Source organism: Notechis scutatus, chromosome 3 (genome assembly GCF_049901735.1).
Source record: "Notechis scutatus isolate UNSWTSFEM ecotype Mainland chromosome 3, rNotScu1.2, whole genome shotgun sequence".
NCBI classification, from domain to species: Eukaryota; Metazoa; Chordata; class Lepidosauria; order Squamata; family Elapidae; genus Notechis; species Notechis scutatus.
In genome coordinates this window covers 184573167-184596723 of record NC_142011.1, presented here as the reverse complement: position 1 = coordinate 184596723, position 23557 = coordinate 184573167, and the positions used below count along the sequence as shown (strand labels likewise).

The 23557-nt window shown below is 39.5% G+C and overlaps 1 protein-coding gene across 6 annotated transcripts in view; it reads right to left on the bottom strand.

Annotated features, from left to right (window-relative positions):
- The window catches only part of CPQ (carboxypeptidase Q), a 162086-nt gene that overhangs the window by 119780 nt on the left and 18749 nt on the right, over positions 1–23557 (bottom strand). For all 6 annotated transcript variants that reach the window (XR_015748984.1, XR_015748983.1, XR_015748985.1 and 3 more), the window contains exons 2-3: positions 13400–13850; positions 8580–8787 (exon numbers count right to left, since the gene is read on the bottom strand). Coding sequence is in view for 3 of the 6 variants with exons in the window: in XM_087962030.1 (XP_087818156.1) it covers positions 8580–8787; positions 13400–13829 (638 nt within the window). In the remaining 3 variants the exon portion in view is untranslated. The remainder of the gene's footprint in view (positions 1–8579; positions 8788–13399; positions 13851–23557) is intronic.

Sequence of the window (23557 nt, the reverse complement as noted above, 5' to 3'; positions counted from 1 at the left end):
TTACAAGGTTTGTAATTTGACTTTTTATTCAAAATTATTCTACATGTTTGCAGTTAGACAGACCAGTGGCCTCAACCTCAGTAATTAAGATGTGTGGACTTCTATTCCCAAAATGATCCAGCCAGCATCTTAAAATTGCTGAGATTGAGAAATACTGATATAGATGTAAATGTTCATTTATGCTTTCTCCCATGTCAATGTATCTGTGAGCCTTACTTCTAGGAAAACAATCTCATCATAGTTTCAGCAGAAAGTTGGACAATCAATAGGTGGCAACAAGAGTTAGACTTTTCTTTTGGTGGTTGCCCAGATTTTTACAGTCCAGATATCGTTTACTGATACAAAGGATCCATGGCTTTTGTTAAAAACATCCACTTTCTTTGTCTTTATATGCTATAAGTAGCCCAAAGGCACCGTTACTTTTAACCTGATGAAGATTTCTGGAGAAACCAAAAGCTTGCTTTTTTGTGTGTGTGCCTTTCTGTTTCTTCTAATAAAAGAATTGGCAATAATGACTTTTGGATCCAGTCTCTACAATCATAGGATGACTTCTAAATATTCTGGATTACAATTCTCACAACTATTTGGCATATATACCTTGTCTCTAGAATCTTCACCAAATAGAAAAACATTGCACAGTAAGAGATGATGACAGTGGGGTCCTCGATATTCTCTGAACATGGTGGTTTTCTTGCAGACATTTTAATACCAAACTAGGTAATGTAATTATGGCTTCCAGTATTTCCTGATGAGTTTACCTAGTTTGGATAATGAAACATCTGCAAGAAAACCACCAAGCTCAGACAGCATCCTGGACTCCACAGTTCAACCCTGAGCTACAAATATTTTCTTCTGTCAAAAGTAGTGTTTCAGAATTAAATAATTGATATTGTTCCTATTACAATTGAACATGGAATTATCTAACTTGTGATAGACCCATGCTGAACCTTAGCTTCCCAATTTGGTACTTTAGAAAAAAAGCCAAATATATATTTCATTTGGCCAAAAAAAAAATGCTACTGCATGAGTTTCCATTTTCAATCCCCTGTGTCACTGCTAACACAGTGCATTTCTATCATTTCTGCCCAATTCCTTTAAATATTTTAGTGGAGCCGGAACTCCCCAGCATGGATAGACCACATGTGCTGAACACAGCAGTGCTGAGTTAATGGAAGCTCAGCAAATTAACAAACTCTATTCTTTAATAAAGCAGCAAGAAGTTACTGCTTGGGAACAAGTGCAATCAATAGAAACGAAGAATTGGGATTTTGTAGAAGCTGGCAGCTTACAGACTCACTGTTAAAATGCAGAGCAATATAACTCTCCTTCATTACTTTAGGGTTCTCATTTGGAGAAACCTTTGAAGATCCGGCAAGATATTTGATCTACAAACATTTGGAGAGAAAAAGCTATCGGGAGAAAAAGCATACTGAGTGTATTAATTAGAAAGTGGCTTTAGCTTTGCTTGTTATGTCTGATTATGGGGATTGCAACTGATATTTCAAGGACTGAGTGGCATGTTGATATGATTAGCCTTATGACTTCGGTATCATCAGATTTCCACTGTTGCCATGCGAACAAAACAAGAGCGAAACCAAGCAAAACAAAACAGATTAATCATAAAAATGGCAACAACAGAAACAGGTGTACTTCCATGAAGAATCATTTATTACTATTCTAAATGGACCAAATATCATCTGTACTTGTATACTTTATAACTTTCACTTGATAGGACATGCATCACCTATCCCTAAAATATTCAGTAATCAGATGAGGATGAATTAAAACCTGGGAATTGGATAGGTCTATAACATCTTCCAACAAATATTTTTCCATTTTTCTTGGAAGATTTGTATTGATCTTAAAAAAAGAAACAGAATAAAAATGTAATCAAATATTTGCAATGGAAAGTAATGTATATATTCTGAGGAGCTTAAGAAATATTAACTAAAGATACCTACCTTGGATTTATTATTTCTAAATTGACATCTCAACTTTTTTTAAGTTTGATATTTTCAATGTTTATCCTCAATCTAAGTCATAAAATTCCTCTTATAGTATAAACAGCATTTATTAATTCTAAATGGTCAATAGAAAGATTTGGAAAAAAGAATTAGCTTTAGGTTTAGACTTATTTCTCCCTCCCAGACTTTCCAACAGGTGTCAGCTAAACAGTAAACTCTTGGTTAAATTTAAATGCCCTGGGAAAACTGTGATTCAGTGGAACAACAGCTTGGATGACAAATGGTACAATACAGCAGATGGCAGTTGCTGAAACAAATGACAGTATCCAAGTCCCACTCTGATTTTCTATGTTCAGGTTTATTTACCTCTTCAGTAATTATTACAAATCTAAAATACATTTGAAATCAACTTCAATGTTTGAATTGTGTGTCTACCAGAGAGGTTATTGGTAATTGAGCTAATTTGGTCTTCTGAATACAGACAACACATTTATACAAAACATTTTTTCAGAAATTGGATAATTCTTTTAGGAATCCTTCCTAAGAGACATTCTTGCTGAATCAGGAAAGCATAAGGAGGCCCCTGGTGTCCAGTGTGTCCTGATGTACATTATCAGATTAATATACAGACCTTTTCTGTGTTAAGACTTCTCAGCTCAAAATGCTGTAGAAATGTCATTATTTACTTATGTAAAGCATTAATACCATGCTCTTCAGCCAAAACAAAGCTCCTGGAACAGGTAAATAGTAAAAACAAGCCTTCTGATTCCCAATGTTAAAAAAGAGAAGGGTGAAGGACATTTCTCAACTAATACTTCATTTTTCAAAATCTACATCCTCAGAAGTTTGGATTTTGTCAACAAAATGGCTGGAAGCTTTTGATCTCAGAGTTATTGTTGCTGGTTGGGACGGAGATGATGACTAGATGATTACGAGCACTGAAGCTCAACATAGCAAGCTAGCACTAAACTTGAGAATAGCAACAGCAACAACACTTAGACTTATATACCACTTCACAGTGCTTTTTACAGCCCTCTCTAAGCACTTTACAGAGTCAGCACATTGCCCCCAACAATTTGGGTCTTCATTTTACCCACCTTGGAAGGATGGAAGGTTGAGTCAATCTTGAGCTGGGGAGATTCAAACTGCCAAATTGCAGGCAGCCGGCAGACAACAGAAGTAGTCTGCAGTACTGTCTTTTAATCACTGCGCCACCGCAGCTCTTAAGTAGTTATACAGGTAGTCCTCAATTTACAGCAGTTCATTTAGTAACCGTTCAGTTACAATGGCACTGGAAAAATGACTTATGACCATTTTTCACACTCAAGACTGCTGCAGCATCCCATGGTCATGTGATCAAAATTAAAATGCTTGACAACTGACTCATATTTATGATGGTTGCAATGTCCCAGGATCATGTAATCCCTTTTGCAACCTTCTGACCAGCAAAGTCAATGGGGAACCCAGGTTCACTTAACATCCATGTTATTAGTTTAACAACTGCAGTGAGTCACATAACAACTGCAGCAAGAAAAGTTGTAAACATGGGGCAAAACTCACTTAACTGTCTCACATAGCAAGAGAAACGTTGGGCTCAATTTTGGTCATAAGTTTAGGACAACCTATATCGTTATATAACTCTGATGGCGAACCTATGGCATGAGTGCCACAGGTGGCATGCAGAACCATTTGTGCCGGCACGCGAGCTGCAGGCAAACTACCTCACTGCGCATGTGCATGCCTCACAGCTGATTTTCGGCCAGTTTGAGGCCTTTTTCAGCCTCCCAAAAGCTTGAGGAAGGCTTTTGCAGGCTTCTACAAGCTTTGTAAGCTGAAATCTAGCCCTGTTTTGTCACTTCCGGGGTTTTCGGAAAAACAGGAAGTGACAAAACGGGGCTAGATTTTGGCCTACAAAGGTTGTAGAATCCTGCAGAAGCCTTCTTCAAGCCTTTGGGAGGCCGAAAAAGGCCTCAAAACGGCCGAAAATCACCTGTGAGGCGCAGTGCAGGTAAAGGGGTGGGTGGGTGGGGGATTGCACGTGCATGCGTAGGGGATGTGGGTGTGTGTGCATTGCCTTCTGGGTTGTTGGGGGCACATGAGCACGAGCGTGCAAGCGCGCACACAATTTTTGGCACAGGAGCCCAAAAAGATTAGCTACCACTGTTATATAATATCAGTCAGCAATACTGCAATACTGCATTCTAATCACTGCACCACCATGGCTCTTAAGATGGAAGAAGATTGAAATAAGACTTCAAGTAACATCAATCTAAGTTGCTGTGTTTTAGTGGCTGCATGAGATGAACCATAAAACGGCTCTGTTGACTACTAACTACAAATGCATGGGAAAGTTTCCGAGTAATTTCATTTTAGATTGCAGATCAACTGTCTTGAACAGAAGACATTCTAAAAGCAAATGAGATTGAAGTAGTCAGTGTTACACGAAAAAGAGGCTGCAAAATACACTGAGGGTAATTCAAGCATATCTAAGTTTTTCCAAACAGAAGGGATCAAATACAGTGAAACATATGGTACAAATAGGAAGTGATATCTGAGCCTTGAATGCAGGTGCTAGCAACAGTTCCCACAAATTCAACAGCTGTGATACATTGTGGGTTTACTACATATTAGGACTTGATGTGCTTTGGAAATGTTTAGGAAAAGTGCTTTGGACCTCACATGTTCTTCTAATTATTTATTAAAGCAGCACCCACTTACCAGATATAGCAGTATATCTTCTTTGGGGCTGACACAAGATCTGAAGTTCCATCAAATAATTTCTGAAGCATGTGTAAACCTCCCTATTAGTCTTTCCAATGTTATGGAAATGGGATTCATGAACATTTCTTCACTTAGCTAACACAAACATCTTTATGTTTTCAATTAAATGTCTAATATTAGTATTCTCTTTGATAACCTACTCAGTCTGGAGATGTGCCAATGTGTTGACTTCAAGATTTTTAATTCCTAGACAGCAAAAAAGCTGAAGAATATGGGGACTGAAATAAAATTCATTTGGGAAAGACCACTCAATGAATCCATTTTTCATTTTTTGTTTAGTTATTATTATTAAAACACACATAATGCTGCAGTTCTATATTCTCTCACACTGAGTAATATCCATAAGATTTCTGCCTATAAAGCTGCAGTTTACTTTGAATTTTTCTTCCTGTTTAATCTTAATATTTTCAAGTTTATTTCAATAATTACCTTCTGGCTTCAGAATGGCCCAACCACATTAATACCACACATTCCCTAAAAGACTAAATATTTTAATGTTTGGTTTTTAAGGTTTATTTCTGCTAAGGTTTTATTGCTCTTGGCCCAAACATCACTAAGAGTCTCCTGTAATGTTGACAAGTCAGTGCCAAAATTTGCCCCTAGGAGAAAATGTGCATTGCTCAACAAAGAGATCCAGTGTCTTTTAATTTCCTATAATATATGGCACTTCCTGGAAGGACTAAGCAGAACCCTTTTCAATATCAACTGTAGAATTATTTTTAAATCAGGAAGACTGAGATTTAGCTATAAAAAATAAGGTGGACAGAAGATGTCAAGATCCAGTTATACTGAACTAAAGGCATTTTGTAGAGTAGATAGGGACAGTGAACAATATTCACCTGTCTAAAGGTAAAGGTGAAGGTTCCCTTTGCACATACGTGCTAGTCGTATCCGGCTCTAGGGGGCAGTGCTCATCTCCATTACAAAGCCCAAGAGCCAGCACTTGTCCAAAAACTATTGTCTACTTGCATTTTTACATGCTTTCAAACTGCTAGGTTGGCAAAAGCTGGGACAAGTAACGGGAGCTCACTCCGTTACACGGTGCTAGGGATTCGAACCGCCAAACTCTCGACCTTTCTGATCGACAAGCTCAGCATCTTAGCCACTGAGCCACTGTGTCCCTGCCTACCCATCCACAATTTATCATATTTTGTAAAGAGCTTTGTCAATTAAAATGCATTGTGCCTGTATGAAAATGTATAGACTCATGAAAATTATAAACAAGCATGTATATTTCTGTGAGATGAGCCACCGTGACATTGGTTTCCTAGTCTGGTCTACCTGGAAGGGGGCTGATAAAGAGTCTGAGCTAAATGGAAGACTGGTTGCATTCTTCGTATGCTCACAGAATCCCAAATGTGTCCTTGGCTTAAAAGAGTTCTACTTCTGCTAATATTTATGCCTCCTAAAAATATCTTCTTCGCTCTCAGAAGGGATAGCCCTGCAGCAGGGGTCCCCAAACTCACAGAATTCTGGAAGTTGAAGTCCGCAAGTCTTAAAGTTGCCAAGTTTGGAGACCTCTGCCCTACTAAGAAAATGACAAAGATTCAAAAGGGGATGGGGCTTTTTCCCTGGAAACATTCAAGGTTCGGGCTTTACTGTACTCCACTATTTAGAAATCAGTTGCTAACTTTTCCTTCCTCTGAGCCAGCCGGCCTCTTGATAGTCTACGTATCAATGAAGCCATCAGATGGAATCAGCACTTCCAATCAATCGGTCTAAAATAAAAACGTTCCAAAAGAAATGCAGTGGAAGCTGACAATACCTCCTGATGCAGCTTGACAAAAGCTGCATCAGCTGGGCTGATACAACGCCACTTGCCAGCAGGACAGAGAAAAAAAGACACCGCAGGTGGTGAAGAGGAAGACGGGAGGCAGAAAAATCTCTGCAGACTTGCACATTGTCTCTTGTCACTTGCAGGCACCAAGGGTAGGTTGTGTCACTGCGGAGTGGCAGCGGTGATATTGGTCCCAGGTGTGGTGCATGGATGAGAAAGAGAGAGAAAGCAACAGATAGGCAGAGCATTGCTGAAAGAACAATGAAAAGCAACTCGGGTTTTTAAAACTTAAAACTTTTCTTTCCCACAGACTCCATTATTGCAATCTATATATATAAAAGCGAAATACTGCTCACGCATCATCACAAAATCTCCAGAACCATAAAGCTTACAAACTTGAAATTTGGCACCTATGTTCCTCTTGGGTTCTATGTGCTCGCTAAGAAAGGATTTTTTGAAATGACCATCAGAGCATTAATATTTCCTATATTATTATTATCATGCTCTGATGCTAAGAAGTTCTACTCCCCCTCCCCACCTGAAGATAAATGCAAATGTTCCAAATGCAAAACACAAGCAGAGGAGTTTCAGTTTTAGTTTCACAGCACCAAGCAGCTTTAGTACAGAACAGTTGAGCTAAGCCACTCCCAGGCTCCTTGCTGTCTCCTTGCTCACACAGTAAATACTGTTTCAGTTTCCAAACAGCCCTCAACTTTCTCACACACTGACAGATATATAACCCAAGGCTGGCAATCAAAGTATTTCATAAATATTAAGCATGCAATTTAGGCAATCTTTGCATGGATGTTCAGGGCTAAAATTGTAAGTAAAAACAATCTAAGGAATTGTAGAATAGCTAATCTAGAAATGAAGATACTTTAAACCAGTATACTGGCCAGGGAATTCTGCGCACATAGCTTGAAATTGTCAAAACACTGCTTTCACGTGTTCTCACTTCCTGGTGTGTTATTATATTTGTCTTTCATAAACCTTCTTTTTAGGTGCTAGGTAATATATCAACACTTTATTTGTGTTTGTCTTCTTTTTCAATATTTTCTATAACAAATATTTGAATAAACATTTTTTCAACAATGCTTTTTAAAAAATCTAATTGTACTGAGTTCGTGACTTAGTCCCCACTGGAGAGCAGTTTATGCCTTTTAACATATTTTCTTTGGGTTTTTTGGAAATAAGATGTAGCTATTCTTATTGCAATTCTTCATGGGTTTATAGCTGAAACAGCTTTTTCATACAGCAGAACCAAATGTTTTCAAACTTGACTTGAAAATATTGTACTGCACATCAAAAGTATCAGAAAAACGGAGGAAACAGAACCCTTACAAATAGTTGAATAATATTCTAGGATTGGCCTAAGGTATGTTTTGTAAATCGCATTGGAAACTAATCTCCCTTAACCTCCCCTTTCATTTATATTTTAAATGAAATTTGATCTGGAGGTACCAATGTAGATGAGCATTCTGAAAGTTGTAGAGTCATACATTTAAAGTATCAGGTTGGGAAAACGTTAAGAAGCAGAGTGAGATAGACTGGACTTTTCAATTGGGTTTATTGTATTTTCATTGCCAAGACAATGTTTGAGAGATTTTCTTTCTTTTGTGCCAAAATAACTTACTTTCATTGAATGGCAAAACGGGCACTTTTTCTACTTTATATTTCAAGTTACAAAATGTCTTGGGACAATATGTAACTAAACATGAAAAGGGTAGGTAAGGCAACTGTTCCTTTCTATTTAAATTTGAAATGTGCTGTTTTTCCTTTTTAGTAAGGATAATTTACAATCAACATGTAAAAGCCCTTCATGATTGTATGAAATGCAACAGTTTTTTTTTTAAAGGCAAGGCTATTATTCCTGCTAACAAAAGCATGAATGGCTCAAATAATTGTGATTCTCCAGTTAGAAAACAGTTTGAGATGTCAGGTTGTCTACTTCAACTACCACTTAGACATGAAAAACAAACAGAAAATGGTTTCAACAAAAGGGCTTCCTGTTCTATAGGAACAGACCTGAAAGAAGAAGTGAAGCGTGATTCTCCTACCTATTGATAGAAAATGGAGTAATACTCCTGATAAGAGAAGCTTTTGCACCCAATTTAGCAGCTTCCACTGCTCCACGGAGTCGGTAGAGCACTGTTTTACCATAATTGATGTAACGCTGGTTGTAAACAATAATTTTTCCACTGGCTTCGTGAGCTTTCTTGTGTAGGTCATCGAAAGAACTTACTACCAACACTTCTGCTGTAATACCTGGGAATGAAAAATCAGCTGTTAGAAATACAGGCCCAGTTTTATCTCATTTATTTACTTATTTTAAATTTATATGCCACCCATCTTACCAACATAGCAATTCTGGGCAGCTTACAAACAAAGATAAAATAAAAACAATTACAATTTTAAAAAGAGTTACATAAGAACTAAGATCAAAGTGGTCAGATGGCACGAGGGTGAGATCTTCTTATCCCATCAACCATCTCCAGTAAGGAGATGTGAGCAACATTTTGGGGTAAAACAGGCAAACAACTGGAAATGTCTTTAGTTTCAAATGGATTAGAAGCCTCCAAGCCTGAATATGAGAAGGAGGCTATGACAAACCACTTCCAAAAGCTTGCTGAGAAAACTGCAAGGACTTGTCCAGGCAGTTGCCAGAAACCCCCCTATCAGTGGTTTGCCATTGACTCCTTCTTAGGGCTGAGAGAGAGTGACTGGTTCAAAGTTCCCCAGCAGTCTCTCATTTTCTAGTCTGATGCCTCAACCATCACACCAAAGTGGCTCATATTCTGACTTGGAGGCTTCTAATCCATTTTAGATGCCTTTTTTTTTTTCAGATTAGCTATGCAGAACATAGTGTTCCCTATGACACTCTATGGAAGCAAAAGTTGGACTTTAAAGTATCAGGGTTGATGCTTTTGAACTTTATATATTATATTTTTATGAAGCCTTTGAACTTTGGTGTAGTAAAAGAAGACTCTTGAGAATAGTGTGGGCAGCCAAGAAAACAAACTGATTGTATCATTGAACAAATCAACTCACTCAAGGCACAAATTAACCTACTTTGGACAATGTGCAAAGAACCAGCTCTCTGGAAAAAGTTCTAACATTGGGAAAGGTGAAAAGAAAGAGAAGAAGAGGATGAGTAGCAGAAAGATGGTGAACTCAATTACAGTGGCAATGATTGCACTGTTGGGAGACTTGAAAGAACAGATCAGGCATGGATTGTAATGGAGAAGGTCCTATCTATGTGGTCACTAGGGGCCAAAAATGACATGATGATATATAATCAATCAATTAATCAAAGGCAACACAACTACTGTCTATAACAAAATACATCTCCTTATTCTGAAGCTAAAGTAACAGTAATCAGATTTCTGACAGAAGCCAGATAATCCTTATCTTCCCATGTGCATGTGTGGTGTGCAACAGTAGTGTGCATCACTACAGGTATGCAAAAAAGATGAACACTATGGTGAAAAAATACTTATACCGCATGATTATACTTAATTTAATTATTTGAACAAATCTATTTTTCAAATGTAAAAATAACTTAATGAATATATAGGCACTTTTTACACACATACTGTATGTAAAAGAGTGATTACCTAAGCCACGGTGGTGCCTGGTTAGAATGTAGTACTTCTGCTGCCTGCCGGCTGCCTGCAATTTGGCAGTTCAAATCTCACCAGACTCAAGTTTGACTCAGCCTTCCATCCTTTTGAGGTGAGTCAAAACTGTTGGGGGCAATAGGGTGACTCTGTAAACTGCTTAGAGAGGGCTGTAAAGTGGTATGTAAGTGTAAGTGCTCTTGCTGAAGTGTGCTTGGATAAGGACAGTGAAATAAAGAGAATTATTATTTTTTATCTTCTCTGCAACCACTTCCAAAGGCTGCTTGTTATTTTGTTAGAGTGGAATTGAAGGTCTGCAGGCAACATATTGTGATAAACAATTCAAAAACAATTCACACTAGTACTGATGATGTTACCTAGTTTGGGCAATGAAACGTCTGCAAGAAAGGTGTATATGGAGATTCTCTGTCATCCAGGTCATGGTTGTCACAGAGGTACTTTTTTAAAGAGGCAACTGGACTTTCTGTTTTTTTTAAAGTGAAACATCTTCAAAGAAAAACCAGAAAGTCCAGTTGCCTCTTGAAAAAAGCACCTTTGGGTCTGCAAGAAAACAACCAAACTCAGGGAGCATCAAGGACCCCATATCAAATTATTCATCACCTAATCCATTTTCCATATCTCTTCCCATCATGTACAGTTTGGCCTTAAGAACCATTGTCAAGAATTATGGCAGAAAGAAATGGTGGGTGAAAAGGTACAGTAGAAGTTTTAGATTAAAGATATAATATATAAACCAAAAAGTATCTGGTATGACTTGTATTTTGTCCACATGCTTGGAAAAAAAAAATAGGATTGCTCCAGAACTTGCAAGATGTCTGCAAGAGGCTTCATACAGCCCATGAACTGCTTGCCCTTGATCCAGAAGAACAAAAATTAATCAAGCTGTAGGAAATGAAGTCTTGACTTTTGCATCCAGAAATAGGTAAGAAAGGTGTGAAAAAATGTAATGGGCTCACTTTCCTGGCTCTCAGTCTACTTCTTTTTTGAGTGCAAGATGTACCATATTTGCAAAACCTACTGGTGCTATTGTTGGCATATAAGTGAAGTAAATTGATAGGCTTCAGCCACTCTTAATGAGTAAGAGTTTCGGCTGCATGCTTCAAAAGCATCTTAGTGACAGGAGCATGCAAAGCTGGAATTAGACCAGTGGAGTAGAAGCCAGAGATCTGGAAATTTTCATTTTCCACTAGAAAAATCAAGGTCTCTACAGGCTGGCACTGCAATCTATGTGACATATCAGCTTTCAAAACTAATGAGTAGAATTGACATCAGGTAATTCTTCCCAGCTCTCCATTTATATCCGCACCAAGTGATAAAATGTAATAACATGGGTTCATGATTGCTCATCAAGGAAGAAAGAATAGTAGCAATTCTTGACAGCTCCTTGTAATAATGAAAGATGCTTCCTGCAAATAAGGTCCCAATATCCTGGTTCCCTTTCACAGCTTATGCAACTGGCGTCTTCTAGAGATGTGGGGATTGCAGTGCACAGAATTCCCAGTCAACATAACAGAAGTAACAAAAATAATAGAGGCTCTGCTCTGCAGCTGACCGCCCCTAGCAACCCCAGATGACAAGGATTCCTGTCCAAAACTCTTGAGAAGCTACTACAGGTCACTGCAAACAATATTAAGCTACATGAAACAGCTTCCTGTGAGTCACATTCCCAATATTTTTGAAGGGCAACAGAACTACTCTAAAAATTATTCCAAATTTGGTTTTCCAGCTATATGCCTAGTTTCTAATGAAGAAAATATGTGTTCTAAATACACATACAACAATAGAGAATGCAATTAAATAACAGAGCTGTACCGCAGCCAATGATTCATACAATTTTAATGGATGTAGGACTGAAAGCATCTCCTTGCATCTACTGATGATGAATCATACCAACACGTCGGAATTGTTGCTGTTGGACTGTCCACAGTTGCTTCCCTGGTGGAGACATACTCAGGGGTGTTGCTGGGAAGCCTCAAGATCAGGGTTGAACATAAACCTCAGCATCATTACTAGATCAATTCTGCTTTTTCAGTTTTTATTCATTTATAATATAAAATACAAAAATACAAAAGCAAATAGTAGGAAAAATAGAGAATGGAAAGGGGGAAAAGCGTAGAAAAGAAGGAAAAAAAGAAAAAAAAAAGATGTTGACTTACAACTTCTTCTGGTGCAGTAGAATAAGACCGTAACATCAAACCTCAACTTTGTACTTTTACATATTAGTGTAAACTAGACATTTCTATATCAACAAATCTATCTAATCAGTAAAGCCCAAAATACATGGGAAGGGAAAATCTTACCTTTTGCCATAGGAAGCAGCCATTTTGGGTTTTTCATATTTCAGAGATGCAGAAGCAGAACAGATCCAGCTCTGTGACATCTTTATTATGATCCTTCAAAATTGGGCCCCAAAAGGTGGCCTGTTTTTTTTTTTGTTTTTTGCATTTTTATGATTTTAAACGGTTCTTTAAATCACCGTTCCCCAACCTTTCCAATTTTGCAGAACAGCAGGAAGGGGGAGAGGCAGAGGTGTTAATTCAGCAGGTTCTGACCAGTTCTGGAGAACCGGTAACGGAAATTTTGAGTAGTTTGGAGAATCGGCAAATACCACCTCTGACTGGCCCCACCCCCATCTATTCTCTGCCTCCCGAGTCCCAGCTGATCGGCTGGGTCTTCTTTTGTTGCCTTGCACAGGAGAAGGGAGCTGGAAAGCAGGTTAGTGGGGTGGGGAGGGAATGGGATTTTGCAGTAACCTTCCCCCTGGAGTGGGGAGGGAATGGATATTTTACCGTATCATTCCCCTGCCATGGCCACCAAGCCACGCCTACCAAGCCATGCCACAGCCACTAAGCCATGACCACAGAGCCGGTAGTAAAAATTTTTGAATCCCACCACTGGGGAGATGGGATGGTTCCATGCGAAGTGTGGACAGCTCCATTTACACAAACATCGGGCACACATGTGTCTGCTGCTTACACAAATGGAGCTGTGCGGATGTGCATCTTCGCCTGCCATTTCTATTTCCAGTTGGGAATTTAGGCCACAGCCTGGTAATGGTCTTGGGGACTCCTGCCTTAAACCATGCAGAATATATGGCCTTCAACTCTTACAATTCCCTAGCAAGCATAAAGCTACTGAGGTTGAGAACTGTTCAATAATAATTTTTTTAAAAGTCTATATATTCCAAATAAAAAGTAATAGTTAAGGGTAGCAACAGTTAAAAATCAGGCATTCATTACCTTCGGGAGGAGTTGCAACGCTCCCACCGAGCCCCAACATGGCAATGGTATGATTGTATGGTTCAATCATCATTGCACTCTCTTCACCCCTTTCCCAGTGGGGTATTTTTACTGGCTCCAGGTGGACATTTTCTAAGTCATCTTTCCTCAAAGCATGCTCCATGTATTGGATAGCCAGTTCTAGATTTCTAGAACCACTCAATCGTGGTCCAAATGTGTCCACAAACAGCGCAAGCCTTTCGTAAGATCTGTTCTGGGCCTTGCCATAAACCGCAAGTTTGATGATCTTCTCAGCAACATCTGAATAATTGGCTATTTCTCTCTCAATATCCTCAAATGTTCTTTGGTGGCCGTAGCTGCTGTTGCTTAATAAACAAGTCATGCTTTCAGAAAATAGGCAGATGGAGATCATTAAAAACAGAAGCTTCATTTTTCTCTATTATTGGTGAACCTGTAGGAGGAAAAAGACAATATTACATTACAAATCAGCTCAGCAAGCTTTAAGTTATGAAGCGTGACAGCCTGAAAACTAATCCAGTTAAGTAATGTCATATGAAAGTGCAGTGACAGAAATTAAGAAACCAGGTTTTGTGATGTGAGGAGAGGGGAGAACACAAAATCTTTGCACCATTGTCCACTACTTAAAGCTCAGACAGAGGCCTACTTTTGGAAACTGAGGACTAGAATCCCTAGGGAAAGCAGCACATTAATGCATTGCTTTTTCTGTTGCCCCTTTTCTAAGAGCTTCAGATTTAGATATAGTTTGGCAACATCAACACTCCCAACCTGGTGCTCTTTAGTTGTGTTGTACTATAATTTCTCATCTCGAATACATTTAGAGCAGTACTTCCCAAGCTTGGCCACTTTCAGATGTGTGGAATTCAGAATCCTGACAGTTAAAAGTCTTCACATCTGATAGTGGCCAAGGCTGACAAACATTGTTCTACAGGGATATTATACAAGCAGCTTAAATCTTGTTTCCAGACTTTTAGTTAGCATTTAGCTCATGCTTTAGTTCGGTATTTTGTACTTTCTTAAGGCTTTAAAGCATAGTGTGTTCAAACACTTTTAAAATAAAACTGAGAAGCAGGATTTTTTTTGTAAGATAAACGCTTTTAAAAGAAGGATGTTTTCTAACATCCTTTAAAATGCAGGATGAAAATGAAATACTTATTGTTAAATATAAAAGAGGTCAGAATTGTTAGTCATTCATTTCAATACAATATTGGTCAGACTTCAAATGGAATGTCAAAAATTTGACAGGTAGTCCTTGACTTATGACCAGTGGTTTAGAGATTTGTTTGAAGTTATGAGGGACTTTCCCCAATGTACTTATTTCCCTGTTCCAAAATTCTGACAGATAGGCTACTCCTGTGATCATGACCATGTTTCAGGTGTTTGGCAACTGGCCTGCATTTATGGCCGTTTGCAGCATCCTGCAGTCATGTGACCACAATATACGATTTTTTGCTGAAAATCATTTACTTCTGGTTTTTGGCAAAAATGTCCTATAGCAATGGGTTTACCTTATGATTGTAGCAGTTGCTTAATGGCCATGACAGTTTAAGCAGTTGCTTAATAACCCCGGAAGTTGCTTTACAACTGACAAAAAATTCATAAAATCAAGCAGCTCATGTGGTCATTGAATGACCTGGTTTATGACCATCACACCTTACAACTTCACTGGGCAAGCTCCAGTCCTTATAATTCAAGGACTATCTGTTCATTTATATATTAAATGGTAGGGGAAAATAAATCTATAGATATATATGTAAGAGTTGTTTCAACAATAGGATCTCACATTAAAACTCAATTTTTAGCAAAAACTAAGCAGTCCTTAGTTTCTTAGAATCTCAAAAACTCTTATTAAGAGTTAATTATAATTGTCATAAGAATAAAGTAGGTTTATCTTTAAAGAACTAATCCCAGATGCAAAACTGAATTTTGTTCTACAAAGAATGTTGTTTGAGTTATTCCATGAAGAGATGGACTGCTAATTAGTTCATTTTTAAAAGTGCTTTGAAATGGCTGTTTCAATTTTCTTTTTCTTTTTCTTCTTTAAACTCTCTTTTATGTTTCAAGATACGTGCAATGGACTACAGCGTATATTCTGCTGGGAATATCTCTAACTCTAAAGCAATTTCTGTTGACACAAGTAATAACACAGGAAATATTATCATCCCAATTGGATGAGTCTTGAATCTAGAACTGAAGCAAGATAATTCAAATACCAAGTTAAATTTAGACATCCCATACAGCTTCAGTCTGGAGGTGGATCTCTACGAATTTCTGATCACAATTTGTACATCTAGAGCAGATGTCTCCAAACTTGGCAACTTTAGGACTTGTGGACTTCAGCTCCCAGAATTCTCCAGCCAGCATAGTTTAGCATAGCTGGCTGGAGAATTCTGGAAGTTGAAGTCCACAAGTCTTAAATTTGCCAAGTTTGGGGGTCCCCATCTAGAGTCTGGAATACAAAGTGTTCTTAGAAATGAAGGAGTGATGGAAAGAATGCTTTCTGTTCCAGTAAACGGTCAATTGTGTCTTGCTCTACTTGCTCTGCTGAGAAAGTAGATCTCATCCAATCTTAGCTTTACAGGACTGAGAAGAACTTTCTTCTGTTATGAACTACTTTGCATGGCTATGTTCATTCTAGCATGTCACAAGTGGTGCCTCCTGCCCATGGATGGATTTTAATTTTAAAAAACAACCCAAAATAGTTTTTTTTTTCTGGCTTCTTTTGCCTTGCTCCAGTTGGTAGCACTTGGGAATACTTTAGAGCAGTGGTCCCCAACCTTTTTTGTACCAGGGACCGGTTTCAAGCAGAAAATTTTTGCAAGGACGGGTGGGGGAGAGAAGGAGGGGGCTTTTCCTGTCGCCGCAGCTATTCAAACGCCCGTTTCACCCCCACCCCACCCGCCTGCCCGCTTCAATCCACAGTGTCCCGTTCTGCCTGCCTGCCTTAGTTTCTGGTTGTTTGGGAGCAGCTTCGCTGAGAATAATAACTATTCGCTCTTTTACTCAGCCGAAGCTGTTCCGATTCAACCATTAACGAAGGCAGGCAGGCAGGCAGAACGGAGCACTGGGTTGAATCCACGCGCGGGCGGGCGGGCGGGGTGGGGAGAAACGGGCGCTTCGGCGACAGGAAAAGCCCCCCACCGCTTCTTTGAAGCAGTTTCTTCCTGGGCTGGTGGAGGAGCGAGAGAGAGACTGAGAGAGCTGAGCCAGAGAGCAGGACAGGCTTCGTTGCTTCCTCCCTCCCCTTCTTTCATTTGTGTCCTTGATCCCCGATCCCAGCAGCATTCACCGAAGGTGAAGAAAGCCGCCATTTTTTTTAAAAAATTCTTTGCGCCCGGTAGAGAGTGCTCCACGGCCGGTACCGGTCCGCGGCCCGGTGGTTGGGACCCCTGCTTTAGAGTGTGTCCCATCATAAGAGGTTCTGTCATTTAAAAAAAAATACAGTTTGGTGTTATTTTTTGTTAAACAATATTTTTAATGGGGGGGGGGGCTTTGTCAAATTATGACTTATTCTGTTTGATCAATGAAAGATGAAATATGGAAGGTAGAGTAACATGCATGTAGTATTTCACAGGTAAGCTATATTTCATACATATAGTATTTCACAGGTAAGCTAGGGATTGGACTTTGATAGGGACAACATTTGAAAAATATTAACTTCTTTTGGATGGCAATTTATAGATCATCTCCAATGATGTGTTTCAATGTTGGAAGCAACTGTCTTTACTTAGCAAGCCCAAATATTTGTGGAACTCTTGTTATGCAATATCCAGAGTCAAAGCACATATTTATTAGATGTTTATCCTGCTTTTATTATTTTACAAGTAATTCAAGATAGTGATTGTATATAACACTCCTTCCTCCTCCTATTTCCTTCACAATAATCCCATGAGGTGAATTGGATTGAGAGTGATAAACCCAAAGTCACCTAGTTGGCTTTTGTTCGTAGGGCAGGGCTAGAAATCACTGTCATCTGGTTTCTAAATCATCACTTTACACCACAACACCAAACTGGTTCTACATTAATCACAGAAAGTACAGTGGACCCTTAGTATTTTCCTGAGAACCATTTAGTAGACAAGGTTTCTGGTGTGTGAGCCCTAATGCAAAGTGGAGAGGACCATGATACAGACTGGAGAGCTATTTATTCTTTACTATTATATCTACTTTAAAACTTTCATTATAGTTTTTGTATGATTCCCACTTCAAAATGCTATCAGTTTTCAATAGCTATTGGAAGCTGTTAGACAGGATACCTAGGAAGTTCAGGGTTGCAGTTCAGGGTTGAACCATGAAGTTATGTAGTTAGGTCATGAAGTATCTATAACCAATCAACCAAGATTAGAGAACATCAGAGATGCTACAGGACACTAAGGACCACAAAGATGGGTTTCAGGGAACAAACACAGCTGTAGAGCAGCAGATTGTTCATCTATAATCCACAGCACAAGAGCTCAGATCAGCACCCATGTACACCAGAGTTTGTATTCAGCAGATTCTGACCAGTTCTGGAGAACTGGTACTGGAAATTTTGAGTAGTTCAGAAAACCGGCAAATACCAACTCTGACTGGACAAACCCCTATCTATTCTCAGCCTCCCAAATACCAGCTGATCAGCTGAGTCTTCTTTTGTTGCCCTGCACAGGAGAATGGAGCTGGAAAGCAGGTTAGTGGGGTGGGAAGGGAATGGGGATTTTGCAGTATCCTTCCCCCAAGGGTGGGGAGGGAATGGGGATTTTACAGTATCCTTCCCCTGCCATGCCCACCAAGCCATGCCCACCAAGCCATACCATGTCCACCAAGCCACACCCACCAAGCCATGCCATGCCCACCAAGCCACACCCACAGAGCTGGTAGTAAAAAAAATTGAATCCCACCACTGCTGTACTGTACTGTTTCAACTTCTTTCCAGATGCTGATTTTCCAAAATTGATTCTCACCAAAGCTTCGACGCTTGAAACCTAAACTTGAAAGTGATGTCCAAATACGTAAAACTATGGATCCAGTAACAAAACCCCAGACTAAAGGGGTGATTAATCCAAGTGGTAGAGGAATAATGAAATGTTTCCGATGTATAAACCAGGGCACAGAGCTGTAGCATGCCCTATACCCCCTTTGACATTAGAGAGAATACCTCAGGTCGGTCTAGAAAGTGCCCGAACCAGATCAACCAGGAGTGATTGGCATCGACAGGAGAAAGTGAAGGGTGTTCGAAGCAAATCACCGGAGGACCACGATGAGGATAACAGTTCCAGTATACCGACTACGGTTCCAACCGACTGTGATTTGGAAGGTGGGATCGCCGATGATCTGATGGTGAATAAACCAATTCATCCTTTTATCTTGCCTGTTTTTCTATGGAATAAGCGGACTGAACAAGGCATCAAGGTGGGGGCACTAATTGATTCTAGGTGCATGAGATGTTTGATAACTAAAGGGGTGGTGGACAAACTAAGTTTCAACATCATCAAATTGGATGTACCTATTAAATTTGAACAGGTGGATGGGTCCATATTAGGTGGGGTTCTGGTGACCCACAGAACTGAATATCTTAAAATGGTGATGGGTGAACACTGGGAGTGGATTTCTTTCATGGTGGTTCCTCATAAGAGTGAAGCAGTAATCTTGGGTTTAGCTTGGCTTGATAAGTGGGAGCCAACTATAAAATGGGAAGGAGGGTATCAGAAATTGATGCTAGCAATTGGCCCTCATCCACCTAGTCATCATGGAACACAGCAGGCTCCTGAACATACATTGACAAAGGAATTATCAACCGTACACCCCTACCCTTATGACTATAAAGATTTGGCCAAGGTGTTCGAAGATGGCACTGATTGTTTACCACCACACCGCTCAACGGATTGTGCCATAGAGTTGATCCCAGGCGTATCTTTACCTAAGCCACAAATGTACTCCATGACCCACAAAGAATTAGGAGAAATGAGAAAATATATCGAAAAAAAATTAAAAAGGGGATTCATCACTCCAAGTAGATCACATGTGGCAGCGCCTGTGTTATTCTGTGAAAAAAAAGATGGCAGCTTACGTTTATGTGTAGACTATCGAGGGTTAAATGCTATCTGTGCGGAACCGTTATATCCATTGCCATTAATGAAAGTCCTACTTACCACCTTAGTACAAGGTCGCATATTTACAAAACTTGATCTACGAGAAGCATATTATCAAGTACAAATTAGGGAAGGAGATGAATGGAAGACAACTTTTAATTGTCCATTGGGCAGTTATTGTTATAAGGTGATGCCGTTCAGACTGCAGGGGGCTCCAGCTGTATTTATGCAGCTGATAAACGACGTGTTGTATGAACATTTATATAGAGTTTTGGTTTATTTGGGTGACATTTTAATTTATTCAAAGTCTGAACAAGAACATATCCAATTAGTCAGACAGGTGCTCAAAAAACTGTTAGATGCTCAACTTTACATGAAGGTCTCAAAATGTGAGTTTCATACCAAACAACTGGATTACCTCGGTTACTGTATTTCTGAACGAGGTATTGAGATGGACCCAAAGAAGGTAGAAACCATGTTAAAGTGGCAAGCCCCAACCACTAGAAAACAGCTGCAGAGTTTCTTGGGGTTTGCAAATTTTTATCGGCAGTTCATGCCCTGTTTTGCCAATCTTGCTCTACTTCTGACAGATTTATTAAAGACAAAACCTTTAGGAATTAAAGATACAAAGACAAATGCTAAGCTGCCATGGACAAAGGTATGTCAACAGGCATTCGACAACTTTAAAAAGTTATTTGCGAAGGAAGCAGTATTAAAACATCCAGATATTGAGTTACTTTTTGTAATCCAGGCAGATGCCAGCGACATAGCAGTAGGAGTGGTGCTACTACAAAGGGGTACGGATGGGATTTTACACCCGTGTGCATACACCTCTTGTAGGTTCAGCCCAACTGAACGTAATTGGGTGATATGGGAGAGGAAGCTTTTGCGGTTCGTTGGTCCTTATTGACCTGGAGACATTTGTTGGAGGGCAGTCCAAAACCGTTCAGTGTGGACTGACCATAAAAATTTGGAAGCCCTCCAAAATCCACATCGTTTGTCACTGAAACAGGTTCGTTGGGCTTTATTTTTTAAGAGGTTTAGATTCACATTGAAACATGTCCCAGCAGGGAAAAACTTTATGGCGGAAGCTTTATCCCGACTTCCACAGTATCGTAGCCAACGCGAGGACACAATCCAACTGCTTATACCAATAATTGATCGAGTAGCAGGAACTAAAGCCATTATACTAGAACCAGATCTGCCTGTATTGTTAGCAGAAGATGATTGGTTGGCACATAACATAAATCAAATCGAAATGAAAGATGGTATAACCTGGCGTGGGAACAAAATTTATGTACCAAATGTATTGAGATCAGTGGTACTGAAAAGATGTCATAATGTTAAGCAGGCAGGACACTATGGATTCCTGAAATCCTTACATTTAGCAAAACAACAGTTTTGGTGGCCAGGCATGCGGTCGGATATTGAAGCATATGTCCTGTCCAACTTGCATGATGAATAAAACTAAAATAGGGAAACCAACGGGTCTCTTGCAGTCTGTATCGGAACCGACAAAACCATGGCAAGAAATTGGAATGGATTTCATAGTGGATTTACCAGAAAATAACGGGTACACAGTTATATGGACAGTTATCGATTTATTTTCGAAACAGGCACATTTTATACCATGTAAAGGAATACCATCGGCTAAAAATCTAGCACAATTATTCATACAACAAATATATTGATTACATGGAGTACCCAAACGGATTATATCTGATAGAGGAGTGCAGTTTACATCCAAATTTTGGTGTGAATTCCTCGATGTGATTGGATCAACACAAGGGTTAAGTACAGCCTACCATCTGGCTACCAATGGTGCAGCCGAACGAGCGAACGCGGCCATCGAACAATATCTCCAATGTTATGTTGATTATCAACAAAGTAATTGGACAACTTTACTGCCATCCGCTGAGGTCGCATACAACAACACGGTTCATAGTAGCACCGGTTATTCTTTTCAAATAGTTAATGGGATTTATACCCATACTGGAATGGTTGCAAGACACAAGACACTCCCAATACCACTATGTGGGCAACCAATATAGTGAAACAACGGGATTCAATACGAATTGCATTAAAAAAAGCCCAGGAAGCATATGCAATCCAAAGTAACAAGAAACGAGCCGACCAAAAGCCATATAGTATTGAAGATTGGGTTTATTTATCCACAAAATACATACACCTGGGTTTGAATAAGAAGAAATTAGGACCAAAATTTATTGGACCATTTCAAATATTACGAATCATAAATCCGGTAACAGTGAAGCTTCAACTGCCGTCCCGTTTTAAGCGAATTCACTCTATATTCCACGTTGCTCTATTAAATCCAGATAATATGGCCAGACAAGAACCGAGAGCGATTCTGCTGGGACCAGTACATGATGATCATTACGAAATTGACAAGATACTTGATTCACGTCGACAACGGGGTGTTCTGCAATATCTAGTTATCTGGAAGGGGTATCCACTATTAGATGCAGCATGGATACCGTGTACAGATGTGTCCGCTCCCCAGTTGCGGTGGCGGTTCCATAGGAAATACCCCATGAAAGCGGGCGGGGGGGAACTGCATATACAAGATAATTATTGCCTATTTTTTGTTTCAGAGAGTCACATGGTAGAGGGGGCCGCATGTCAGGCTTCAGCAACGCTGCTGATGGAATGAAGCCCAACACGTCACTATGGTTGGGGGAGAGCTATCTACTTTGAAGGTCCTGAATCGATGGCGATGACAGCTGATGAAGCCAGGCGCAACTGCCCCTCCCCACTTCAGTGCGACTGGCTGGGAAAATGTCTTATCAGTTGTTCGGCATTTTGCAAAGCTCTAAGCACAACGCCTCCCACTCTTCTCCTTTACCAGCTGGGAAATACTTCGGGATGTCGTTTCAGCTAGTCAGCATTCCACATAGGGGATATCGGATGGATCGGGGTGGAAGGACAACACTCGGGGAGGGGGAAGGTGTTATTTGGGTGGTTGGGCGGTAGTGTGCAAGATTGCTGTAGATGGGTGTTGGGTGTTTTGCTAAGGGCGGATGTTAGCTAATTAATGGGGGTGAACGGGAAATATAAACAGCGCTGAGAGCCAGACACTCTCAGCGCTGGCTTTACTCGGACTTTCCGTTTGTTGCTGCTGGTGGAGGAAGCCAAAATAAACACACATTGCTACATCAAGACTATGAGTGAAGTGTTTTATTGAACCAATTTCAGCGACCTCCCATAGAAGCTGACAGCGTATTCAACTGAATATATAATTTGACTCACTCTTGGGTACTAGAACAATACAATTCATGTAAAATGTGTCACATTACAGTTAAATTAGCAGTTAAAGCTGCTATTCTTGATGCCCTACACATTAAAGAAATCACACTGATATTAATGTGGTTATTCCTAGAAAGCTGTGTTTTAAGGCTTAAAGTGCCTGTGTAGGGCAGTAATTCAAGGTGCAAAGATTATTGTTTATATTTAAAAGAGGACAAATTATATAACATTTGTGTGTCAATTATCAATGTTGGAAAGCATAAATGATAGTAAAAAGATGATATAAATACATTAATAAAAATAACATTCCCTAGTGAGGCATTACCTTAATGTGATTATATGGTCTGAAGAAAGTAAGAGTTATGCCAGAAGTTCAACCATACTGGACAGGTCTCATTGGAGGAGTCAGACAAAGAGTGTCTCTCTCATAAAAAAAATATCATCAGGCATAAATTACAGAAACCCATACCAGCTGGTTGTCATCTGAATTAACAAGGATTATGCTAGGTATTGGAGTTCCTGGTGCAAAATGAGTTACAAGGCTCTGGATTATTGGCTAAGCAACTCAGGGCCAGGAGCTGCAAAACTCCTGGGGACAGGAGTGTTTACCCATCGCAAATATTCAGAGGCAGAAAACAAAGAAATAATTATTTGTATTACAAATTAAATCCAACAAGAAGAGGATATTTGAAATGAATGCACCGATTCTGGAAAGAACGGAAATAAGGGAACAGAGGTTAGCAGATCAACATTGATTTATAGTAAAAAAAATAATAATAATATTTGCAGTAGCAGAATTGAAAAAATT